The 25,000-nt window shown below is 46.1% G+C and overlaps 1 protein-coding gene across 2 annotated transcripts in view; it reads left to right on the top strand.

Moving 5' to 3' along the window:
- The window catches only part of LOC135100754 (solute carrier family 12 member 8-like), a 57,852-nt gene that overhangs the window by 8,716 nt on the left and 24,136 nt on the right, over nucleotides 1-25,000 (top strand). For both annotated transcript variants that reach the window (XM_064003994.1, XM_064003995.1), the window contains exons 2-3: nucleotides 18,054-19,565; nucleotides 21,521-21,701. In XM_064003994.1, coding sequence (XP_063860064.1) covers nucleotides 19,419-19,565; nucleotides 21,521-21,701 — 328 coding nt within the window. In that variant the 5' untranslated portion in view covers nucleotides 18,054-19,418. The remainder of the gene's footprint in view (nucleotides 1-18,053; nucleotides 19,566-21,520; nucleotides 21,702-25,000) is intronic.

Here is a 25,000-nt window from a genome sequence, read left to right as displayed (position 1 = left end):
GTGGTACATATTTCTTGTTAAACTATCATCAGAATCATGGAAATATTCCTGAAAACTCGAATAATTTTCTTCAGAGTTCGTTTAAGGCAAAGGTCAGACGCCAAAACGTTTAGAATTACCGACCTATTACGTTCACCACCACCACTACCACCACCACCATCACTACGTACCATCACCACCACCACCACCACTAGCACCACCACCACTATCTGCAGGGACCGTGGACTGCCTGGCCTTGAGTGTGTCTGGTGCTGAGGTCATGCCGTCCACCGCACGTCTCTTTGCCTGTTAGTGATAAGGAAGGGAAGACTCGAGGCATACATCTGCGAGAGGCGGGGTGGTGGCCGCTGGTTCACAAGCAGGCCTAGCAGTCAGGCAGTGAACCCGAGTACGATGGAAAGGTTAGATTGATTTATGGATGAGACTGAGAGGTGGCATTAGGTAAAATTGGGCTGCTTTTCTTTTCTTCTTCTTTTTTTTTTTTTTTTTCGTCTGGCTTTTTTTCACGTTCTTTATATTTTTTTCTTATACTGAAGTAATTTCTGCTATATATGGAAAGTTGTCTGGTCTTGTTGGCCCAGATTTTCTTGAGATCACCACAATAACACTGCGTCTACTTCACCGTAGGATATTATCAATAATGTCCTACTTTAATGGAACTGACATACGTGTGTCCGTATTGATGCATTGGAAACACAAAAAATTGCTGTCCTAAGACTTTTCTTTACAGTCTAATAACAAAGCCATGGTTCAATAGATTCAAGTGGTCACAGAGAAGCTTTCTATTATTACAATAATCTTGCGGCTCCACCTCGCCTCTTGGCCTGGCAGTGAGTGTGTAAAGGAACGCTCTCTTGCAAAAATAAGGGAGGGAAAAGAAAGAGTGCTTCAGAAAGTCTCTGTTGACCGAAGAACATAGATAATGTGAGAACAGATAACTCTCACGCTCGGACGAGTGAGAAAAAGAGAAGGGTAAGGGAGAGAAAGAGCAGGAGGACGAGAAGAAGGAGGAGGAGGAGGAGGAGAGGAACCGGGAGGAGACACGCGACTGAAAAGACGAAATCGACATTGGAAGTGCAGCCGCCGGAAAAGTTTTGAAATTGTCTTCACTCCAGTCTGCAGTTTCACCAGTTTTCCCGCTGAGGGAGAAAGTTCAGGCGTCCATCAATAGTCACAAGTAAATCGCAGCTTTCCTTCACGGTTTGATCCTCTGTCCTGACGTTAGTGTAGCCCGGGCCTGTCTTTGCACCGTATCTTCAAACACATCACTTCCTTACCTCGGCAACCTTGTAACAGCCTGCAGTGGAAATTATATGGGTTTAGACTGTGTTCTCAAACGCAGAGCCACCTTCTAACATCCTGTAGTGGAAATTATAGCGGTTTTCAGGACAGGTTGCATGGTTCTAGCGATAGCTTGATAACTATTCTGCACCATCAAGAGGGAGAAACATTGTGAGGACTTAATCAATACTCCCGCTGATCTGAAAATAGTCTTAATGACAATCTAAACCGTTTAAAAATATGAACCTTTAACTCTGTCTGTAAGTGACGTGATTTTGGCTTCATTTGAGTAACCTTAGACAATTCATAGACCTAAAATGCAACTAACCCGCTATTCACTCGTTTGGCAGTCAGTGGCGCCTCTTGAAACGCTACTCTAAACATACAACACAACATTCAACTGGAGGAGAATTCACGGCAGTCAGTGGGTTAGCTGACGAGGGATGCTGGTGACAAGATGAGGAGTGGTGGTAAGAAAGGCGTTAGATCATTCAGGACAAGACAGGTGGCGGCGGCAGCAGTGGGGGGAAGGAGGGAGGGAGACTAGACTATATGGAGATGGTTTGAAGGTAAAAGAGACCAAGAGTAAAGTAAAAAGGGAGAGTAAGGAAGAGAAAAATTCATGTTTACGCTTTGCCTCAGATGAATAGCCTCCTTCACCTCCAGTGCCGTTACTTGGAGCGCCCCTTCCATACGTGCTCCGTCTCCACACCGCCCTGCTGTAGGTGTTCTGTAGGTGCTGGCTGCGGGCCTTTGTGTAGCTTCCTTGTTTGCCTCACTCTGGTTATTGTACGTAGTGATGGCGGCAGTATATAGTAGTAGTAGTAGTAGTAGTAGTAGCAGTAGTAGTAGTTGTTGTGGTGGTGGTGATGGTTGTTCTTGTTGTTGTTGATGGTGGTAGTCGCGATGGTAGTGCTGATGGTCGTGGCTGTTGTTGCTGTTAGTGGTGGTGGTGGTAGAGGGGAGGGAGGTTGTTGGTGTTGTTATTGGTAGTGATGGTCGTTGTTGTTGTTATTGTTGTTGTTGTTGTTGTTGTTGTTGTTGTTGCTGGTGGAGGTGGTGGTGGTGTCATCGTCGTCACCGCCTTCACATGCTATTTTCTCTCCCCTCAACAAAGAGCAGGAGTGACCGCTGTTCCCTCCCTCCCTCCCACCGACTCCTCCACTTCCCGGTTCACAGTCGCTGTACACAAGACTCCTCGCTATTAACAATGATCAGCGTATACAGAGAAGCCTTCATCTTTACTATCCTACATCTCTTCATTTAGATTGCATTGTGTACCTTGGGGCGTGTGGAAGAGAAAAAACAGATAAAGCAGATTTTTATTTATTCATTTTATTTATTTATTTATTTATTTATTTATTTATTTATTACCATTTCGACAGTCAGTTTTTCCCAGAGAGTAGTGATTTTTTTTTTTTTTCACCACCACCACAATCCACTCATTAGTCTAATCCGTACATACGAGTAGTGTAGCTTATCGCGAACACCCTCGTAAGGGCCAAAAGGTCTGCTGCTGTCTTGTGTTTCATTTTGTTTACCTCCTTTAAGTGTGTTTTTTTTTTTTTTTTTTTGTTTCATGCATGTTGACCCGTTTCTATCATTTTCTTTGTTTTATTTATCTCCAGTTCTGTTGTAGATGTGCATGTGTTTGTTTTGTTTCATGTGTGTTTTATTGTGTGTTTTTTTTTCTTCTTCTATTTGCCAGTCTTGTTTTCTACTCTCTTTCCTCTCTCTCTCTCTCTCTCTCTCTCTCTCTCTCTCTCTCTCTCTCTCTCTCTCTCTCTCTCTCTCTCTCTCTCTCTCTCTCTCTCTCTCTCTCTCTCTCTCTCTCTCTCTCTCTCTCTCCCCCACCTCTCCATACTCCACTCACAGACGTAAGTTCCTCCTCCTCCTCCTCCTCCTCCTCCTCCTCCTCCTCCTCCTCCTCCTCCTCCTCCTCCTCCTCCTCCTCCTCCTCCTCCTCCTCCTCCTCCTACACACTTCTCTTCCCTGACAAACTAGTTAAACCAAGTTACTGAATTCGCTTCGCTTTGCACGCTAATGTCGGTTTTTTTCCCTCCTAAGTCGCTCCCTTGTGCACTTTAATCCTCCCTGGGGCCTTTTTTCCCCCTCACTCCTTAGCTTTATTTAATCACGTAAATACCTACTGACGGTGATTACTCCTTCCTACTTTTCATCGTGTTTTCAGCCCTAGTCTCTCCTTCCTTGGCTGGGGGATGAAAGCAGCGGGTTGCGAGGCTGACATGGGAACGAAGTTAGAAGGTCAATTTACATCCATTTACTGCGGGGTGATGTTGGTACTCCGGTGCAAGGCGGCAGGTAAATAGATAGGTACGCAGGTAGATAGGCAGGTAGGTAAGTACGTAGATAGGTAGGTGGATGGATGGGTTAGTAGGTAGGTAGCTGGATAGATGAATGGGTAGGTAGGTAGATGTGAGAGGGAGAGAGAGAGAGAGAGAGAGAGAGAGAGAGAGAGAGAGAGAGAGAGAGAGAGAGAGAGAGAGAGAGAGAGAGAGAGAGTACCGTCAACTAATGTAATTTCCTACCATTGGATTTAATATAGTAAAAGAGAGAGAGAGAGAGAGAGAGAGAGAGAGAGAGAGAGAGAGAGAGAGAGAGAGAGCAACCATACAGGAAATATATAGAGCAATAGACACAGGTACATTTATACACACAAATATAAAGGGCAGGGCGAATGAACAAATGGTGGAAAATGTACAGTTGTTGAGAGTTATGGGGCGGAAGGATGGAGGGTCGAGATGAAAAGAGTAAATGTAACAAATAGACTAACTGATGATGCGTGACACTCATAGTAGGCAGTCCCAGTACGTGACGGGAGAGAGAGAGAGAGAGAGAGAGAGAGAGAGAGAGAGAGAGAGAGAGAGAGAGAGAGAGAGAGAGAGAGAGAGAGAGAGAGAGATAAAAAGCTAAACGAAACAAAAAAAAAAAAAAACAATTAGACAGACGAACGAACAGGCATCAACTCTCGACTTTAATTAATATTCTTTACCACGCGCCGAGAGAGAGGAAGAGAGAGAGAAAAAAAAAGAAAACGAGATGGAAAAACCGACAGACAGACAGACACATATACATACACACGGACAGATATGCACGTGACTTTAATACTTCTCACCGTAACAGGAAAGCCCCCGACCATGAGCGAGTGAGCGAGGAAGGGAGGGAGTGAGGGTGACCGCTGACAATTAAGAGACCTCCGACTCAGGATAATCCACCGAGGTCGGAATCAAAGACGCGGTTGGCCGGAAGGAAATAACATCTCGGTCGTCGCTGCTTCCTCGCTCCCATGCCTTGAGAGACGCGACCAGTAGGCGGGAGGAGGAAATGGAGGAGATGAAGAAAGTGGACGAAAATATCACTGGAGGAGAAGAAGAAGGGGAAAGTAGGTGGAAGAGGTCGTGGAGGAGGAGATGGAGGAGGTGAAGCAATAGGAGATGAAAAGGGTGAAAAAGAGAAAAGGACTACAGAAGGAGGCGATGAAGGAGGAAGAGAAGGAGGAGTTGGAGGAGGACGGTCACGAGAGGAGATGGAGAAGGAGGAAGAAGAAGAAGATGAAGGTCACGAGAGGAGATGGAGGAGGAGGAAGAGGAAGAAGAGGGTCACGAGAGGAGATGAAAGAGGTAAAAGATGAAGAGAACAGGGAGGAAGTGGAGGAGCAGGAGGAAGAAGAGGAGGAGGAGCTACACACACACACACAAACACACACACACACACACACACACACACACAGTTAAGGAGGACAGACGCACACACTCCCGGGGGGCGCTACCCAGGGGACACCTCAAGATGGCTTTGACGGACCCTGGAAAAGCGACTCATTATTAATTCTGCGCAGTCACTCTTTATAGGCGTCATTGCTAATCCCGCCCGCCAACACGGAGTAAATTTCTCTCTCTCTCTCTCTCTCTCTCTCTCTCTCTCTCTCTCTCTCTCTCTCTCTCTCTCTCTCTCTCTCTCTCTGTTCATTCCTTCTTTCCTCGTTTTAATGTATTTTGATCTTTAACTATTTATTTATTTTTTTCTTTTACTGGATTATTTATTCAGTCATCTATTTAAACATTCATTCGTTTTTTTCATTCATTCATTCATATATTAATTTTATATATCTGTTTATTAACTTTCATCGTTGCCATTATTGCTATTAATGTTGCTATTATTTTTTTATCATCATCATCACCATCGTCATTACCATCAGCATCACCTGTATAGTTTCCTTTCCTCCTCCTCCTTCTCTTCCTATTCCATCCTGTCTCGTCAACATCAACAACGGCGTCAAAAACTTTAATACCAAACCAAACAACACATAACATTTCACTAAAGGAAGGAACGTGCATTGTCGTGGAGTGCGTAGGTACGAAGCGGCCCCCGATGTTTGCCGTTTGAAGACGCCAAATCGTCTCTTTCACGCCTCACATCCACAGCCTGGGAATGGTTTTACCGCGACACGCTCCCTCGCTGGTGTCCAATAAATGCCGCCCCGCCGCCCACCGCTGTGCTGGCGACATCTGTTGACGGGATGGGTAACTGATATTTTTCTTCGCGACCCCAATGTTCCGCCCTTAAAAACTTCTCTCTCTCTCTCTCTCTCTCTCTCTCTCTCTCTCTCTCTCTCTCTCTCTCTCTCTCTCTCTCTCTCTCTCTCTCTCTCTCTCTCCACCTTTAATCCGTCTTTTTCCCTCGTCTTTCCTTTCTTTCCTTATTTCTTTATTTCCTTGTTTATCTTCCTTGTCCTCCTTTTCTTTTTTCTCATTTCCCCCTCTCATTCTTTCATCTTCTTTTCTTCCCTTCCTCTTGTCTTATTTCCTCATTCATGATTTTCCTCACATTCTCTTTCTCTTCTCTCCTTCATTCTTTTTTCTCTCTTTCTCTCTCTTTCTCTTTCCCTCTATTCATTCTGTGGTATTTCCCCTCTCTTCTTTTTTCTCTTTTTTTTTTCGTGTGCCCTCCTTCCCTCATTTTGCCATTTACTGTTTTCGTTCTTAATTCTTTCTTCTCCTCCCCCCTTTTTTTTTTATCTTGTATCTCTTTCCTAATTTTTATCTCCTCCTCTTTCACACCAATTCTTTATTTATTTTTATTCCCCATTGCTTTTTTTTCTTTTTACCGTCTTCTCTCTCTCTCTCTCTCTCTCTCTCTCTCTCTCTCTCTCTCTCTCTCTCTCTCTCTCTCTCTCTCTCTCTCTCTCTCTCTCTCTCTCTCTCTCTCTCTCTCCTTCCATTTATCTCTTATCCTTATCTTCCATTCCTCTGTCTCTTCCTTTATTTTTGTTTTCTTTTATTCCACCATCAACATTTCATTTGCCTTTTATCCTTAGTCTTTTCTTTTATCCTGCTGTCTCAATCCTCGTATTTTCTTCTTTCCTCCTCTCTCTCTCTCTCTCTCTCTCTCTCTCTCTCTCTCTCTCTCTCTCTCTCTCTCTCTCTCTCTCTCTCTCTCTCTCTCTCTCTCTCTCTCTCTCTCTCTCTCTCTCTCTCTCTCTCTCTCTTTCCTCCAAGATGTCCCTCACAATATATTTCTCTTGTATTTTTTTTTCTTATTTTTGTTCCTTCTTGTATGTCTCTTCTTTCTTTCCTCTTTATCTATCTATTTATTTTGTTTATTTCTCTCTTTTCATTTCCTCTCTTATTCCTTTTCTTCCTTGTCTTCTCTCCTTTTTCCCCTTCCTGTTCTATTTCAATCCTTCCTTTCATCTCTCTCTCTCTCTCTCTCTCTCTCTCTCTCTCTCTCTCTCTCTCTCTCTCTCTCTCTCTCTCTCTCTCTCTCTCTCTCTCTATCTATCTATCTATCTATCTATCTATCTATCTATCTATCTATCTATCTATCTATCTATCTATCTATCTCCTCTTTATTCTGATGTATTTCCCTCCTTTCATGCCTTCTTATATTCCCTCCCTTCCCATTTTTCTTTTGCCTCTCCTCTCTCGTCTTTATTCCTTTCTCTTCCTTTTCTTCCGGTTGACTGCGAGACCATAAAGCATTCAGTCAATTGTACTTATCTTTGCAGTTTACTCAGAAAAAGGAGAAAATACGAATAATGTCTCTGTCCGTCTGTTTGTCTGTCTGTCTGTCTCTTGCTCTCGCTCTCTCAGGTGGAAGGAGCAGGTGGCAGGGAAAGGTGAGAGGAAGGTGGAAGACATGGGAGGAATAATGATGCAACACACAGCCTAAATAGCCCGGGGAAGTGGTTAAGTCTCTCTCTCTCTCTCTCTCTCTCTCTCTCTCTCTCTCTCTCTCTCTCTCTCTCTCTCTCTCTCTCTCTCTCTCTCTCTCTCTCTCTCTCTCTCTCTCTCTCTCTGGACTCTTTTTCACACTTCCCTCATGTCATATTCATGCATTCCCTCCTACTTAATTATTAACGTTCCCTGCTTAGATCTTTCCTTTTTTTTATTTATTTTTTTATTCATTCTGTGTCTGAATAATTCTATCCAGTCCATTTCCATCACCTCAGCTCTTGTATTCCTCTTCTTTTTCCTCCTCCTTTTCCTCGCCTCCTCCTCCCCTACTTGCACCTGTCTCCATATACTCATTACGCCTTTACATCCTCCTGTTCTCTCTACTTTGTCTTCCTCTCTCACTCTCCCTCCGGGTACTGGAAGGGAGATAAGTGAGGCAGGGATGAAAGAGATGCTAGAGAATCACGCTCTCTATGTCCCTCTTGACACACACACACACACACACACACACACACACACACACACACACACACACACACACACACACACACACACACACACACACACACACACACACACACACACACACACACACACACACACACACACACACACACACACGCGCAGGATGAAAGCCACTCCTTGCTCGTATTTTATTCATCAGTTCTCAATATGCGTGTGTCCCTTCAGCCTCCGAGTGCCCTTTGAAATACTCCCTTACCTCTCCCCTGTTTGCTGGTGCCAAGGTGTGATGGCCTCATAATTAAATGGGGATTACTTCTCTGGGCCTTTGTGTGATTGAGCGACTTACTATCAGATTAGCTACCCCTCCCGCCTTCTAGATGTGGTAGGTGTTGTTATTGGTACGTACAGGGGTGTAATGTAAGGCGAGAGGGAGAGGAGAGGGAGACAGAGAGAGGAAGGTGTGAAAGGGAAGAGAGGAAAAGCGCTTAAGTATGGAAGTGGTTAGAAATGAAAAAAAAAAAAAATGTTCCTTCGTACATTATGACCACTGCCCTCTGTTGGTGAGATTTATTTATTTATTTATTTATTTATTTTGTTTTATTTATTTATTTATTTATTTATTTATTTTTTTTGGCAATTGTACTGTTATCTGCTTGCGGGTTTTTTGTCAACTCTGCTGCGATTTTGGATTTTGTCAATTTTACTGCTGTCTGTTGGAGCTTTTTGTCAGTAATTATGTCTGTTGGAGCTTTTTGTCAAATTTACTGCTGCCCATTAGAACTTTTTTTTATTAATTCTGCTGCTATCTATTAGAACTTTTTGTCAACTCTTCTGCTGTCTTTTGGTGGGTTTTGTTGACTTGTGCTGTCTTTTGGTAGATTTTGTCAACTCAACTGCTATTTTGTGACGGACGGATTTCTGAATGGAATACCGGCCCTCTATTGCCAAGATATCGAACTACAAAGCTGAACAGTACACTAGAATACACAGCAGTCTTGTTACGGCTCTGTGAATCAAGTGTTATATTCTGTAGATTTAAGTCTTTACCCTTGTTATTCTTTTAAATTTGAACTTTACCTTATTTTTGTTAGTTTTACTTTCCATTTTAACATCACTAGTACTTTTAATGAAATTCTGTAACTCGACGCCATATGATCTTAATTGTAACGCCATGCAGGAAATTTTTAAATCACTTCACTTCCGAAAAAAAAAAGTCAGGAAACGCGGCTATCATCCGGCCAAATAACATTACAATACCACATGACTTTCTATGACGTTGCTGCCATCCAAAGTGGCGAACATCATCGTCAGTGCTGCACCGGAAATGTTTTAGTGTCGACGCCTCAGCTTCACTCACTCCGGAGCGCCTGGAGGAGTGTCACTAGGATCTCTTTCCATTACGGGGCGTCGCTGCGGGGTATTGGCGATGCAGCTGGTGTATATTGACGAAGCCCAGAACATCCGCGTGACGTACAGGCTTCCAGGACTGACTGACTGATTGATGGTATGGCGCCAGGGGGACTTACTGATATTGGCACCACTCCATAACTCACCATTACTCACACCACGACAGTGCACATGCCTCTCAGTGCCGCTACGAGGAGTTCCCGGGTATACGTGTGGCCTGGTAGGGGATGCTTGAGAGAGAGAGAGAGAGAGAGAGAGAGAGAGAGAGAGAGAGAGAGAGAGAGAGAGAGAGAGAGAGAGAGAGAGAGAGAGAGAATTTTAATTAAAGGACTTTGGAACTCCAGTTTCTCGAAGCCCTCGAAAAACGGGCGCATTAAGAGGGACATTTTAAACACCAGTATTGAAAACGAAGCTCTCTCTTTCTCTCTCTCTCTCTCTCTCTCTCTCTCTCTCTCTCTCTCTCTCTCTCTCTCTCTCTCTGTTTTGACCTTACGCTAGTGAATTGTAAGTATCTGAAGGGACTGCACGAGATTTTCTTTGAGGACACTGTCAAAAACTGCTGAGGATTCTTTCTAAGGATGCCATAGCAGGGTTTTTAAAGAAAGGTCGTGGCTCAAGGGTGGTATTAAGGAATGCATGGGACTCCTTAAAGATGCTGAAAGTTTTTTTTTTTTTTTGTGAGGGCATGACACTTGTTCAGGATATAGCAGATTCAACTGTGATAGGACGTGGTAGGATTTCGTAGGATTCTTGAACAGGAACCCGTCTAGACAGCGAAAAAAAAAAAAAAAAGATTACAAATGCATTTACATACGTACAGTAAGACAGATTAGAAAGAAAGGCAGGTAGACAGACAGGCAGCCTGACAGACAGGTAGGTAGACAGGCAGACAGACACACAGACAGATAAACAGATATGTAGACAGACAGATAGGCAGACAGACAGAGAGACAGATAGACAGAGACAGACAGATAGGCAGGCAGGTAGACAAATAGACAGAAATAGACAGAAAAACAGTCAGGTACATTGTCCTAGCAAGAGAGATTGAAGCGGTGCAGGGCGTGGGGTGTGACAGGCATTACAGTGTCGCAAGGTCGTGGTTGTCAGCGGCAAGGCACACGCGGCGGGCGGTCACGAGCGGAGCAGCTGAGCACGTGAGCCTTAAAACCGTGGTGAATTACATGCATACATGAATAATTGTATGTGTGCATCCATTTTCTTACTCTCTTCTCCATTTATCATTCATTCATACTCGTAAATTGAATCATTCTAGCATACATCCAATCATTCATTCATACATTTATTCATTCTAGCATGCATCCATATAAAGAAAGACAGACAGACACGTAGACAGAGACAGGCAGGCTGACAGATAGGCATACAGAGAAACAGATAGGTAAACGGACAGACAGATAGACAGAAAATGGACAGATAAACAGACAGACAAGCAGACGAAAAAAAAAACATTAACATAGTGACAGATAAACAGAAAAAAAAAAAAAGGTGAACAGACAGACAAGTAGACAGAAAAAAAGATAAGCAGAAAAATAGATAGATAAATAGACAGAGAGACAGACAGAAAGATAAACCCACAGCAGAACAGATACGAACACTTCCTACACACACACACACACACACACACACACACACACACATTCACATGCAGCATTTACTCATTGACAAAAGGACATCGACAATAAATCACGACTCTCTCTCTCTCTCTCCAGAATAATTTACGTCCTTTCTTTCTCTGCTCCCCGGGACTATGTGTGACTCTTAACACGACCCCTGGCACCTGTTTGCTCTTGTTTGCTGCCATCTGCTCCTGCTTTATGGACGCTCCTGGATCGCCCCTCTCCCCTCCATCACCTCCCTCATTATTCCATCTGGTGCTGTTTGGAAAAGAAGAGACGGAGAGATAGATGAGAAGCAAGCAGAGAAGGAGGAAGGATAAGAGATGGAGGAAAATAAGAATGATAATAAGATGTGGGTTTTTTTCTCTTTCATCAACATATGTTTGAGGGGAAAGAAAGACGTGTTGGTGTTTGTTCTTCCTTTGTGTTCTTTTTTTCGTATTCTGTATGGTTCTGTATCCTATTTACCTATCCTGTTTACCTTTACCTTACTAACCTACCTATTCTACCTACATTTACCCATCTTTCTATACTACTTACCTGTCCTGCCTACCTGTCTCTTCACCTGTCTATCTATCTACCTACCTTTACTGACCTTTACCTATATATCTATCGTATTTACCTGTCCTGCCTACCTGTCTCTTCACCTGTCCTCCTCTTCTTCACCTGTTTCCTGTGACCATAGGCGGAGTGAGCGGCGGCGTGTTTGTTCGCAATGTTTGTGTGTGTGCATTGTTTTGTTTACAGCGCCGCGCCACAAAGAACGAACCACAACCCATCATCTCCCGAGCGGCAGCCCCCAAGTCCCCTCTCTGTGTGTGTGTGTGTGTGTGTGTGTGTGTGTGTGTTGCCATGTGGAGTGTGGGAAGTAAACAGTTATGCAGGTGTCATCTGTGTGTACGTGTATTTGTCTTAGGTACACGTGTTGCCAGACGAGGCGTGGAGGCTGCAGGTGACAGGCTGACTCGTGCCACGCGCCCCTTTATGAGCAAATGAAATGATGGGACAGTAAATGGTACACTGAGTAAATAATGAGTGGGAATAATTACATGAGTGACATGCTGAATGATGAAATGCATTGTTCTGTTTTATTGCGCACGGGGAGAGAAAAGCCTGATGGGTCAATGGCTGTAAGTTTTGTTTATTTATTTATGTACACAAATAGTCTGTCAGTCAGGTCGAGGAGTTAACGTTAAAGGGGAAGAGACGCTCGTGTGCACCTCATGACTCCCGTGGTGCTGTTACGTAAAGGAAGCAGTTTTATAGGAATGCTAATCCGTTGTGCATTTTTATTTTATTTTAGTGTAGTGAGAAGACTTTGGCGGTACACTGGATCCTATTCCCCATGGTGCCCTGGGGAATAGGACAGTATTCTGAAGCACTTCTGCACCACACCTCGACTTGTTTTAAAAGGCTCTAGTTGAAGTTACGCAGGTTTTTAAAGATTTTTTTTTTATGGTTCTAGTGACAGATTAACAAGATTTTTAGATGTTAGGAGGAGAAACACTCTTGAGAATCCTGCTATTCATCGCTGTGGCCGCTGAAAATAGTCGTGATGAGAGAGGAAAGCGCTTCAGAATACTTGTCATAGTTTTATGGGGAATGGTAAATAGTTGTTAATCTTTTCCTTTCGAGCATTGTGAAGATTTTGAATATGGTGCATGAGGAAAGTTTTATGGGAATGCTAAATCGGTGAATTTATTTATTTATTTATTTTTTCCTTCTTTGGTGCATTGTGAAGACCTTGATGAAGAATAATTATGGTGCATTGAATCACTATGAACTTTACCTTTTTTCCATCTTTAATTTTAGACATTTGACGGGCATTGAATTGTGCGTGTGAAAAGATGACCGTGAGAGAAAAAAGTCATTATGGAATGCTACCCTTTAAATCTACAGTGTAATGTGAGAAAAATAATTATTTCCAACACAGTGAATCACTACTGATCAAAACTCTTTATCCCCTTTTACTTCAATAAAAAATAAAAAAGACTGATGAATAAGTAAAAAAATAAATTAATTAATTAAAATAATTATAAAATACTTCATGTTTAGAACAAAATTTTATTTTTTATTTATTTATTTATCTTTATTTTTTTGTGCTAAAGTGATTGAGTCACAAAAATTTATCTCCCTTTCATACTTTTTTTTCTCGTGTTGCATATCGATTGAGTCCCTGCAGCCGTATCCTATATAAAGAAGCGGGGCGCCTCGTGTGTTCACCTGCCCAGCGTTAATTAATGAGGCGGAAAAAAACATGAGGCAAGAAAATATTTTGTAAGACCTCACCCCATCCTGCGACACGAGACTCCTGACGCCTCCTGACGCCTCATGCCTCATCATTCCCCTCATGACTCAATTGAAGCGTGGCCATGTCGAGTTGCTGATTCATCCATATTTTCCTCTTCTCCATTCCTCATGCTCTCTTCCTTGTCCTTCTCTTCCTTATCTTCTCCCCCCTTTCTTCCTCCTATCGTCATGTTCTCTTCCTTGTCCTTCTCTTCCATATCTTCTCTTCTCTTGTCTTCCTCTTCTCCCTCTCATGTTCTCTTCCTTGTCGTTCTCTTCCTTATCTTCTCCCCCCGTCTTCCTCTTCTATTCTTCCCTTCCTTGTCCTTCTCCCCCTTCTCCTCTCCCCTGTCCGCCTTTCCCATGTGCTTTTTTTTCCCTCCCCTCCTCTCGCTGGTCCTCCTCCTTCCCTTGCTCTCTTATCTGTCCTCCTTTATCTTCTCCTCTCCTCCCCGGCCCTCCTTTCCCTCCCTTATCCTTTCTTCCCTTCATGCATCACCACCTCTCCCCCTCTTCTTCCTCCTCCTCCTCCTCCTCCTCTTCCTCCTCCTCCTCCTCCTCCTCCTCCTCCTCTTACCTTCCCAGCCCTCCCTTTTCTCCTTTAGTTTTCCTTCCCCTCATGCATCACCACCTCTCCCCTCCTCCTCCTCCTTCTCCTCCTCCTCCTCCTCTTTCCCCTCCTCATCCTCTTCCTCCTCCTCCTCCTTCTTCCCGACGCCTCAGCAACTGGTGGTTTCCCCTCGTCCTCCCCTCGCCTCCTGCTCCCCTCAAAGTTCTCCAGAGATGTGTGTGGCGTTCCCCTCACCTTCCTCGCCCTATGAAGCCGCCAATCTAATAGCGCTCCCCTCACTGACCTTCCCTATCGGCTCCCCTTGCTGTGGTTCCCCTCACTCCTCACGTATCTCCCCTCATAGTTATGTTTGGGGCTATTTCTTCTCTTGCTTCCCTCGTTATCGCGTCTTCCTATCACCCATCACTTCTCTCTCTCTCTCTCTCTCTCTCTCTCTCTCTCTCTCTCTCTCTCTCTCTCTCTCTCTCTCTCTCTCTCTCTCTATTTCCTTCCTTCGTTTCCTCTTCCCTCGCTTCCTCCTTCTTTCCGTTCTTCTCCATCCCCCCTTTCTCTGTTTTTTTTTTCCTCTCTTTCTCTTTCTTATTTGTCCTTCCTTTTCTTCCTCTCTTTCCATCTCGTCTTTTGTCTGTCCCATCCTCTCTCTCTCTCTCTCTCTCTCTCTCTCTCTCTCTCTCTCTCTCTCTCTCTCTCTCTCTCTCTCTCTCTCTCTCTCTCTCTCTCTCTCTCTCTCTCTCTCTCTCTCTCTCTCTCTCTCTCCTTTCTTTCTGTTTGTTCTTTTCTGCCCCTCCCTTTCTCCCTTCCTCTTCCCCTCCGTCCTCCCCTTCCTTTTTCTGTTGTTTCCTTTCCTCCGTCCTTCTTCAGTCTGTCCTCTTCATCCCTTCCTCCTCTCGTTTTCCTTCCCTCCCTCCTTCCATCTGACCATCTTTCCTCATTCCTGTCCTATCTTTCCTCCCTTCATCAGCCATCTATCATTCCTTTCCTCCTTCTGTTTTTCCTCCCTTCTTTCCTTCCCTCTTTTCTTCAGCCTGTCTCTCCTTCCCTCCCTCCCATTGTCTTTCCTTCCTCCTTCCTTCAGTGCATCCTTCCCTCACTCCCTATTGTGTCTCCTTCCCTCACTCCTGTACTTCCTTCCCTCCCTCCTATTGTGTGTCCTTCCTCCCTCCTTCAGCAAGTCCTTTCCTCCCCTTCCCGCAACAAGTAACAACTATTCGCCCTGCTGTTGGCCTCCCGCTGCTGGACTGAATGAACTCAGTGTATTAAATTTTCCCAGCCGTCACCCTCGCGTAATTAAATTCTTCCACACGTCTTATTATCTCCGGGGTGTCGCGAGGTGTGACGCAAGGGTCATGTCACGGGGGAACACTTCAGAGGGTGAGGGAGTGGGAGAGGAGAAATTGAGGCCGCTGCAGGGGAGAGTGCGCCAGGCCATTACGTTCAGCCCAGGTGGTGGTGGTGGTGGTCGTGGTGGTGGGGATGGTGGTGGCGGGGCGATTTTTTTCTTCAAGGGCCAAGTGAGTGGTTTCAAATTACTCTCCTCGCGGCTTTGTGTCAGGAGCGAGGTAAGGAGCAGCGTTGACTTTCCAGGCGATCCTTCCAGCGGCACCAGAGCAACGCAAGACTCCTCCTCGCTGCATGGACGGCTGCGTGTCGCCTCCCGGGATGCGTCTCTTCGGAGTCATATTTTGAAACACTTCTGCGCCGCACCTCCACTACTTTCAAAGGCTCTAGTTGAAGTGACACTGGTTTTTAAGAATGTTTCTATAGCTCTAATGACAGATTCATAGTAATTCTACATAATTAACAGGGGAAACACTCGTGATAACCCGGCTACTCGTCTCTGTGCTCTTTTGAAAATAGTCGTGGTGAGAGAGCAAAGCATTTCTGAATACGAGCCCAAGAGCGAGGTGGGCATTTCGTAAGGCTGTGGTGGACTCGAACGTGCGGGGTCCTGGGGCTTCTTGGGGTGAAATGAGGCGGTGGGGACGCCCATTCAGAGCAGGAAGCACCGCCAACACACTGCCGCAGGCGCTTCTTAAGTAATAAGACGTAATTAATTATTTAGGCTCCAAACCTCGCCAGACTCTGCCTCTCTGAGCGCCGGAAATCCAAAGGCTGAGGGCAGAGTGCTCATTAGGAAGTCAGTTAGGATTTAAGGAAAGTCATTAGCCATATTAATATTAAAGGGAAATATTCGGAAATGAAGCGGTGGTGTGCGGCGGGGATGATGAGGAAGCTGCCGCGCCGCCGCCTGAAACTCTTTTATGAGACGTGGAAGCAAATTAACGTGCGTCGATAACAGAATGCAAACATCGAGCATCCTTGTGTGTCGAGCCTGTCAACGGCAGACCAATAGCGCGCAGTGTCCATTCACCAATTCATTGATACAGCCGTGACCTCTGGCGGCCCGTCCCGGGGCTGGCAGCACCTGTGCTAGAGCGATTCAGTGTTTCCAACCCTTCCTTTACATGCAAGGGTGAGGTGTGGGGGAGGGAGAAGGTGGGGGAAGGATGGGGTGTAGGGGAGGGAGAAGTGAGGGGGAAGGACAGGGTGTGGGGGAGGGAGAAGTGGGGGGAGGGGTGGGGTGTGCGAGAGGGGCGGATAATCGTAGTCATGACTCAAGGACACTCATCTGCCTCCTCCGTCCAGGCGGATATCTTTACTTTGTCGTCGCCACGCCGGGCCAGACGCGTCCAGCTCGGGAGCACACTCGCCAGACTCTCGCATCGAGCGGCCTTGAGCGCCGCCGGGAAGACCAACTGACATTTAATGCTGAATTGCCTGTTGCATGAAGGCGGCGGGATTTTTGTTTGTTTGTTTGGCTGCCGGTGTGCCTCTGTGTGAGTGACGCTGAATAGACTGCAGAAAATTTGGTATCAAGTGAAAGTGGAAATTTAACAGCGTTCCGACACAACCCGCCGCCCCTTGAGGCCGAGTCTTGGCGGCACGCTGAGGCTGCTTGTCTTACATTACATCTAATGGCTTTTGTCACGACTCGACACTCCCAGCCTGAAAACGCACCTCATCCACCCCTGGGCTGAGGATACAGTACCAGATACAATACATTTAGTGATAAATTTAACAGCTTTAAGAAATTTCTTGGAATGACACCCTAGATGTTGGTGATCGACTCTTTGCCATGCACCTTGACGCAGTGCGCACTTCACTCCCGCTGTTTTAATCATTCTTGCTAAGTAAAAGCTGGAATATTGTAAAAGGTAACCGCAGGACTTCGGTCATCGCACCTCAGTAGCTGATATTCATGATCTCCCCTGCCTGGCGCCTTCCTTTCCTCCCCGAAGACAAATAGTGGTTGATAGTCACCTCGCAGCCCCGTCCCTGACACTGCGATGCTCGACGTAAAGCCGAATGTGTCGTCTATGAAAGACAGGAAGAAAGTACATAGAAGGGTGACAGCAATTATCAAGGAAGGACGTGCGTGAGCCGGCAGTCTATGCTGCTGGTGCATTCTCAGGGAAGAAAACTTCGTCACGACAGTTGCTTGCCTCTTTACTGCTTGTCAACGTCATTACGTCGTCCATTTCCAGGAGGAGGACAGCTGCTTCCTGAGGCTTAGACTCTCAAATTGACCTATTACATTTTCGTTTCCGGAATGAGGGTCTGGAGGTTGCCAGTGAAAAAGTGGAAGACAAACGAGACAGCTTGTTCACGTGACACCAGGCCGTGGGAGGCGGCCGGGAAGGCTGTCACGCAAGGCTGCCAGAAACTTACAGTCCCATCCACCTCACACTCCTCCATCTCTGAATTACTGATGAAAACATCGCTTGTGCCCTTGATCCTCCTAATCAGCACTGAGAGGGTGTGGTGCTGATCAAGCCGTTTAGCATATTCCTGCGTCATTGCCGCACGCCTGTCAATAATGGTAAATTCCGCTTTCGCTCCGCAGCAATAATGAGGCGTCTGGCGCGGCGGGGGGAGCAGCGTCTCTCGTCCTGCTGATCGGTGTTTATTGCTTTACAGAAACGAAAGCAACTTCGTTTGTGTAAATAGGGAAACTTGTTACTTTTCAGTTGTTTGTACTGAAAATTAAATACTGTGATTGTATTGTTCTTTTCCCGGACAAACATTCCTTTTGACAGAAGTCCGGCGCGGCAGGTGGGAGGGGCGGGCAGTGATGGTCTTAGCCTTGACAGGGACGCAGTCAGTTGAGCTTCTGAGTAAAGTCAACACATTGAAACATATCTCTTGTTCCAGACTGGCAAAGAAGGTCAGAGGAGGCCGCTGTGGAGGCCGGTAACCAAACACACGACCTCTTGGAATGTCATCCCTAGAGCCGAACTGGACACCGAGAGCAGAGTGAGGCGCAGCCGGACTTGGCGGCAGAAAGGTTGCAGCAGCAGCAGCAGCAGCAGCAGCATCCGCAACTGGAATACCAAATGATATATGGAGAAGGAGGAGGCTAGAAAACAGCTTGTTTGAAGTGACTTACCGACGTTCCCAAGTTGTCCTTCTGGTGACTTGGAGGGAACTCTCTACCAGGCGAGAGGAACGTCAAGCCCTGCCCCAGACCATGGAAGGGGGAGTTTTAGCTGGCAGGCCCACAGGGACCCTCCTTCGTGGCTGCTACTTAAAGGAACACAACTTATACTAACAGAGTGCAAGTGACTCAGAATATTGCTGTAATTGTTAGACACACTTTTGGATGATTCAAAACAACGACACCAAAGATTTTCTTCAGTCTGACGGAAGACAGACACAGGAAGAGGCGATATCATAAATCGTCTCTGAAAAGTGGAAGTTTCTTCAACTTTGTGAGCGTTCTGTGAATCATTGATCGGGTCAACTGACTGTGACACAAACAGGTGGACAAACCTCTGACGAAATACATTCAGAGCGGCCGCTGTGTGTCGCGAGAAAGGTCACCCTCCGCGAGCCTCTTTTCCGCATTTTAATAAGCAACAGTGGTACGCTGCCAACAACATCTCTAGTCCTTTCCTCCTACATTTCCGCATTCTCAGGCCTCGCGCTCCCCTCCCCGGCAGCGTTTATAGGGCCGTGTGTCGCCCTACCCCCTCCCAGCCACGCGGGAGAGCCTGAGTGCCGCGCGTCCCCTGAGTACAAAGAGGCAAAGCATGTCTCACTGGAGCAAAATTACAACTGAACTTAAGTTTTCCTCCCTAACTATTAAAGAAAACTAAGAAAATAAAGTTTCAGCAATTGCAGGCTGGAGTTACTGCCGTAACCACACAAATATCAACAACAATCAAGACAACTTATAAACGCGGCACCACAGCTCTACTTGGACACCAGGTGAAGAGCGATACGCGAGAGTGAGAGAGAGAGAGAGAGAGAGAGAGAGAGAGAGAGAGAGAGAGAGAGAGAGAGAGAGAAAAAAACTGCAAAGGAAATTCACAAGTAAGACCGAAAAGTTGCATCGAGTCCTCTCTTCGTGGACGTTCCCCCTCAACTTATACTGTAGTCCTCAAAAGTTCACTTTCACCTGAATTCAACTCAGCTCCAGGCCCTCCCATCCCTTCCCTTCCCTTTCCCTTCCCTTCCCTTTCCCTTCCTTTCCGTCTCGCCCAGCCACGCCGTGTCCGCCTCGCGCCCCCACCCACCATGGCGAGCAAGCGAGTGGACTGGGGCCGCTTCGGTCTGGCTTCTGACGCTGAACGGGAGGCCTCCGAGACCACCCGCCTGAAGGACCCGGCGCTGGAGGAGGGTTACTACGGAGGCCAGGACGCCGAGCTGTTTGCTGAGGAAAAGGTGAGTGTTGTGTTAAGTTGTGTTGGGTTGGCTTGTGTTGTGTTGTGTTGTGTTGGGTTATGTTGTGTTGTGTTGTGTTGTGTTGGGTTGGCTTGTGTTGTGTTGTGTTGTGTTGTGTTGTGTTGTGTTGTGTTGTGTTGTGTTGTGTTGGGTTGGCTTGTGTTGTGTTGTGTTGTGTTGTGTTGTGTTGTGTTGGGTTGTGTTGTGTTGTGTTGAGTTGGGTTGTGTTGTGTTGAGTTGGGTTGTGTTGTGTTGAGTTGGGTTGTGTTGTGTTGAGTTGGGTTGTGTTGGGTGGGGTTGGCTTGTTCTGTTGTGTTGGGTTGTGTTGGGTTGTGTTGTGTTGTGTTGGGCTGGGTTGTGTTGGGTTGTGTTATGTTTGGTTGGGTTGTGCTGTGTTGGGATGGGTTGTGCTGGGCTGTGTTCTGTTGGGTTGTGTTCTGTTGTGTTAGGTTGTGTTGCGTGTTGTGTTTTGTTGTGTTGTGCTGCCTACGAGCGAGAAAAGGGAAGGAAACGAGGAAAAACACTGGAAATGGATTTTGTGTAGATAATGACATTCTCTCTCTCTCTCTCTCTCTCTCTCTCTCTCTCTCTCTCTCTCTCTCTCTCTCTCTCTCTCTCTCTCTCTCTCTCTCTCTCTCTCTCTCTCTCTCTCTCTCTCTCTCGCTCCTTCCCGTTTCTGTCTTTGCCTTGTGACATCGAAGACTAATGGTGTCAGATGAGTTCCTTGGCCGGCACTGAGACACCGAGGCTCCAGACACAAACACTGGCCACACGCCGTCCATTCCCTCGCCGACAGATGGCGTTCATGTATGTGCGTAGCTGCACTTATAAGATATGATTTGCCAGCGTCGTTTTTTGTCTTATTTATGTCCCTGGCTCCCGTTCTTCCTTTTTATACTTTGTACTTTCCTTTTATTTGTCTGTTTTGTCTTTTCGTTCTTCCTTTTTCTTCATTTATGGTCTTTCCTTCGTCCGCCTACTCTTTCTCTTCGTCCTTCCCTTTCCTTCTTTTTTATGGCTTTTCCTTCATTCGCCTACTGTCTCCATGTTCCTCCCTTTCCTTCTTTTTTATGTCTTTCCCTTCATCCACATACTTTGTCTCCCCGTCCTTCCTTTTCCTCCTTTCTTATTTCTTTTCCTTCATCCGTGTACTCTGTGTAATTCAAGATATTCTACATTATGCACTGGTTTCTGTTTGAGTGTCGCTGGAATAAGCCCCCATATTTACCAAGACACCAGCGCCATCTGTCGGTGGATAAAGGAGCGAGGCGACACGTGTGGTGGCTTAGACTTACGGCCTCCGGTGGGATTGTTGCCAAAAACATTCCTGCTGAGTTTTAAAATTTAACGGAGGGAAGGAAAAAGAGGAGTATAAATCATGGATGCATATTACGTAACCAGGGACAACACACACACACACACACACACACACACACACACACACACACACACACACACACACACACCACCCCATCAGTAGGGTTCCGGCTCACCACCGCCCATGGTGCCCCACATCGGTCGTTCCGGTGTAATGTCGCCGTAGCGGGTGATTGAACGTGGGCTTTACACGGCAATAAAGGTGGAAGGGACACACTTGTCCCGGAACCACACAGCCAAGGCCACCGTGACTGACCCTACCATCCCTCGCCACCTGGGAAAGGGCTGCGACGAAATGGTTTTGTCTAGTGAATGTCAGGATTACTAATTTACACACACACACACACACACACACACACACACACACACACACACACACACACACACACACACACACACACACACACACACACACACACCTCACCCCTAATAGTCTATTCAACAGGACACACATTTTGAGTAACACGGGCAGAGAAATTGTCGCATCCTCCCTTCCATGTATTAAAATGAAAGCCCCATTACAGCATTGACCCAAACCTGACTCTCCTCCTCCCCCTCTTCCCTCCCTCCTCCTACAGGGCGACGTGCCGTGGTGGAAGAGCACCTTCTTCGTCAGCGAGCGAGTGCTGTTCGGGACGTGGGATGGCGTGTTCACTTCGTGCTTCGTCAATTTGTTGGGTGTGATCGTCTTCCTGCGCGCCGGCTGGGTGGTGGGCGAGGCGGGCGTCCCTCTGGCAGCCCTCGCCATCCTCGTCTCAGGTAAGCAGGAGGGGAAGGAAGGTGTATGACAGGGGATAAAGGGACGTGAATTATGCATGGATATCTCCACTACCCTTTTGTTTCCTTTTAGCTTTTGTATTGTTCACCCTTTTCATACTCTCTCTCTCTCTCTCTCTCTCTCTCTCTCTCTCTCTCTCTCTCTCTCTCTCTCTCTCTCTCTCTCTCTCTCTCTCTCTCTCTCTCTCTCTTTCCGACTTCATGGAAAGTGAAGCAAGGAAGAGAAATTAAATGTAAAATCCGCGGCGGTAAAAGAAAGGAAATGCAATGCGACGGAAAAAAAGAAAAAAAGAAACGCGGAGAAGAAGAAACTCAGAAGAAATTTACCAAGGAAAAAAAATAATTGGATTAGTAAGAAAGTGAGGTAAGGAAGAGATCAACGAAAATTGTGAAGGAAGTAGAGCAAGTGAAGGTGCAAGAGCCTAAACGAAGATGAGGTAGAATCAGGCGAGGTTTCGTGGCCACTCTAGAAAATTATTCCTTCCTCGTCTGTCTCAGTTAACGGCTTGCAAAATACGGTTAAATTTGTCAACTTTTTTTCTCTTTCTCTCTCTCTCTCTCTCTCTCTCTCTCTCTCTCTCTCTCTCTCTCTCTCTCTCTCTCTCTCTCTCTCTCTCTCTCTCTCTCTCTCTCTCTCTCTCTCTCTCTCTCTCTCTCTCTCTCTCTCACTGGGTGTGACTTGCAAGCGAGGCCTTCGTGTGACCTTGTGCAGGCCAACCCAGGGCGTGGACTGCGTGGAGGAGGCGTGAGAGGGCGGACAGCTGGCGGTGGTGGATGAGTGGATCGATGTGGAGATACGTAGTGGCGATGGATTACGGATTAGAAAGCCAGGATAGTGTGGATGACTAGTAAGAAGGGATGGTCTTTAGATAGATGAATGAATGAGATGACTAGGATGGATAAAAGATGGATGCATATAACTAGTATGGGTGATAGACGGGTGAATGACGAGTGGGATGAGTCGGTGGATGATGGGTGCGGTGGTCAGGATGGGTGATGGAAGGGTGGGTGACAAATAGAGGGCCGGGATGGGTGATGGATGAGCTGTTGGTTGTATGCGAGTGGGTCAATATCTGGTCTGGTGATACAGGATTGGTTTAGTCATTCATCGTTCGCACCAATGGAAACACGCAGAGAGAGAGAGAGAGAGAGAGAGAGAGAGAGAGAGAGAGAGAGAGGAGAGGGAGAGGGAGATGGGAAACTGCAGATTGCCCCTCCATAAATCCTGGAAGAAAAAGCCGAGGGAAAAAAATCAAACCCACAATAAACGAGTGAGTGAGTGAGAAAGTGAGAGAGAGAGTGAGTGAGTAAGTGAGTGAGTGAGTGAGTAGGTGACAGGGAAGAAGGCAATAAAGAGCTGGAATGAAATGAAGCCTCACACCACCACGACTACCACCACCACCACCATCACCACCACCACCATCACCACCACCATCACCACCAAGTTCTACTCAACACTGTTACGTTGCTAATTAAAATCCTGACAACCTGGAACTAGTTTAACGAATGGGATGATCTAAGGGCCTACGTGTGTGTGTATGTGTGTGTGTGTGTGTGTGTGTGTGTGTGTGTGTGTGTGTGTGTGTGTGTGTGTGTGTGTGTGTGTGTGTGTGTAATCGGTTGCAGGGAATTAATACACATCGTTTGCCAGTTTGTACCGAAATACCCGCCACTGTCAAGTCGTTAATTCCCTCGTCAGCCAGGGTGTGGGAACCGGAAGTGTGGTAATTGACTTAGTTTTAATTTCAGCCATTTTGGTGAAATAACGTTGATGAAACGCGCGGCACAACAAACAGCTACTGGCACACACACACACACACACACACACACACACACACACACACACACACACACACACACACACACACACACACACACACACACACACACACACACACACACACACACACACACACACACATAACAACACACACACAAATTTTTTCTTTTAACAACAAATGCCTGTATTCTTAAAGCAAACAAACAAACAAACAAGCACACACACACACACAAACACACGCGGATGACCAGGTGCACCATTAACGACCACAGCCAGATTGTCAATAATTCTCCAGCGCGCCAGACAAGGCAAGCCACACACCACACAGTCCTCTCCCTTGGTCTGCCCTGCCCTGCCTTACTCCATCCATCCTCACCGCCCCCCTTTCTTCGCCTCGCTCAGCCTCACCCCGCCAGCCCCACCCGGCAACACCACCCAGCCCCGCTCTTGTTACAGCAGCCAGTGAGGCGTTTAAAAAGAGAAGAATAAGAGGAAACAAGCGTATAAGGAGTGAGCTTGGTCGACATAGTAGAGACTTACGGAGCCATGATCGTAAATTTGGCTCGCTTCGTGGACACACACACACACACTCTCTCTCTCTCTCTCTCTCTCTCTCTCTCTCTCTCTCTCTCTCTCTCTCTCTCTCTCTCTCTCTCTCTCTCTCTCTCTCTCTCTCTCTCTCTCTCTCTCTCTCTCTCTCTCTCTCACACACACACACACACACACACGGCTATTTACAGTTCTCTTGCGTCCTTTCTTTCTTTTAGCCTTATCCCTCTCCTCGACCTTCCTGTCATCTCCATCTTTCTTCTTTCCCCTCCTCCTGTCCCCTCCCTCCTCCTCCTCCTCCTCCTCCTCCTCCTCCTCCTCCTCCTCCTCCTCCTCCTCCTCCTACCGCCCCTCTATTTTTAGCTTTACTTTGATCCACACTCAAAATGCAAGATATTAATTTCATGTAAAAAAAATGTAGTAGTAGTAGTAGTAGTAGTAGTAGTTGTTGTTGTTGTTGTTGTTGTAGCTGTTGTTGTTGTTGTTGTTGTTGTTGTTGTTGTTGTTGTTGTTGTTGTTGTTTACTGTTGCTGATGCTGCTGTTGATACTGTTGCTATTGCTATAAACGAAATAGTAAAAACATAAGAATAAAATTGAATAACAGGGAGCAAGAGAAATAGGGTGGAGAAAAGAAAGAAAGAAAAACAAGAATCAGAGTGAGCAGAATGAGAATGGGCGGATGGAAGAAAAACAAAGGAAGGGAAAGAGGAAAGAAGGAGAGAATGTGAAGGAACGAATCTAGAATATAATTAAAATGAGCGAATAAAAGGAAACAAGAAACAAACAAGCTGTAAAGGGAAAATGACTAAAACTTGACGAAAGAAGCGGAAAGAGAGACAGGAGAAAGGAGAATAGAATGAAAAAAAATATATAGAATAGAATGAAGTTGGAAGAAAATGAGAAAGAGGGATTGAGAGAAGAAAAGATGAGGTGTGAGGTAATCCGTGGTGG

Source organism: Scylla paramamosain, chromosome 5 (assembly GCF_035594125.1).
Source record: "Scylla paramamosain isolate STU-SP2022 chromosome 5, ASM3559412v1, whole genome shotgun sequence".
Classification (NCBI taxonomy): Eukaryota; Metazoa; Arthropoda; class Malacostraca; order Decapoda; family Portunidae; genus Scylla; species Scylla paramamosain.
This window is presented reverse-complemented; position numbering and strand designations above follow the sequence as displayed.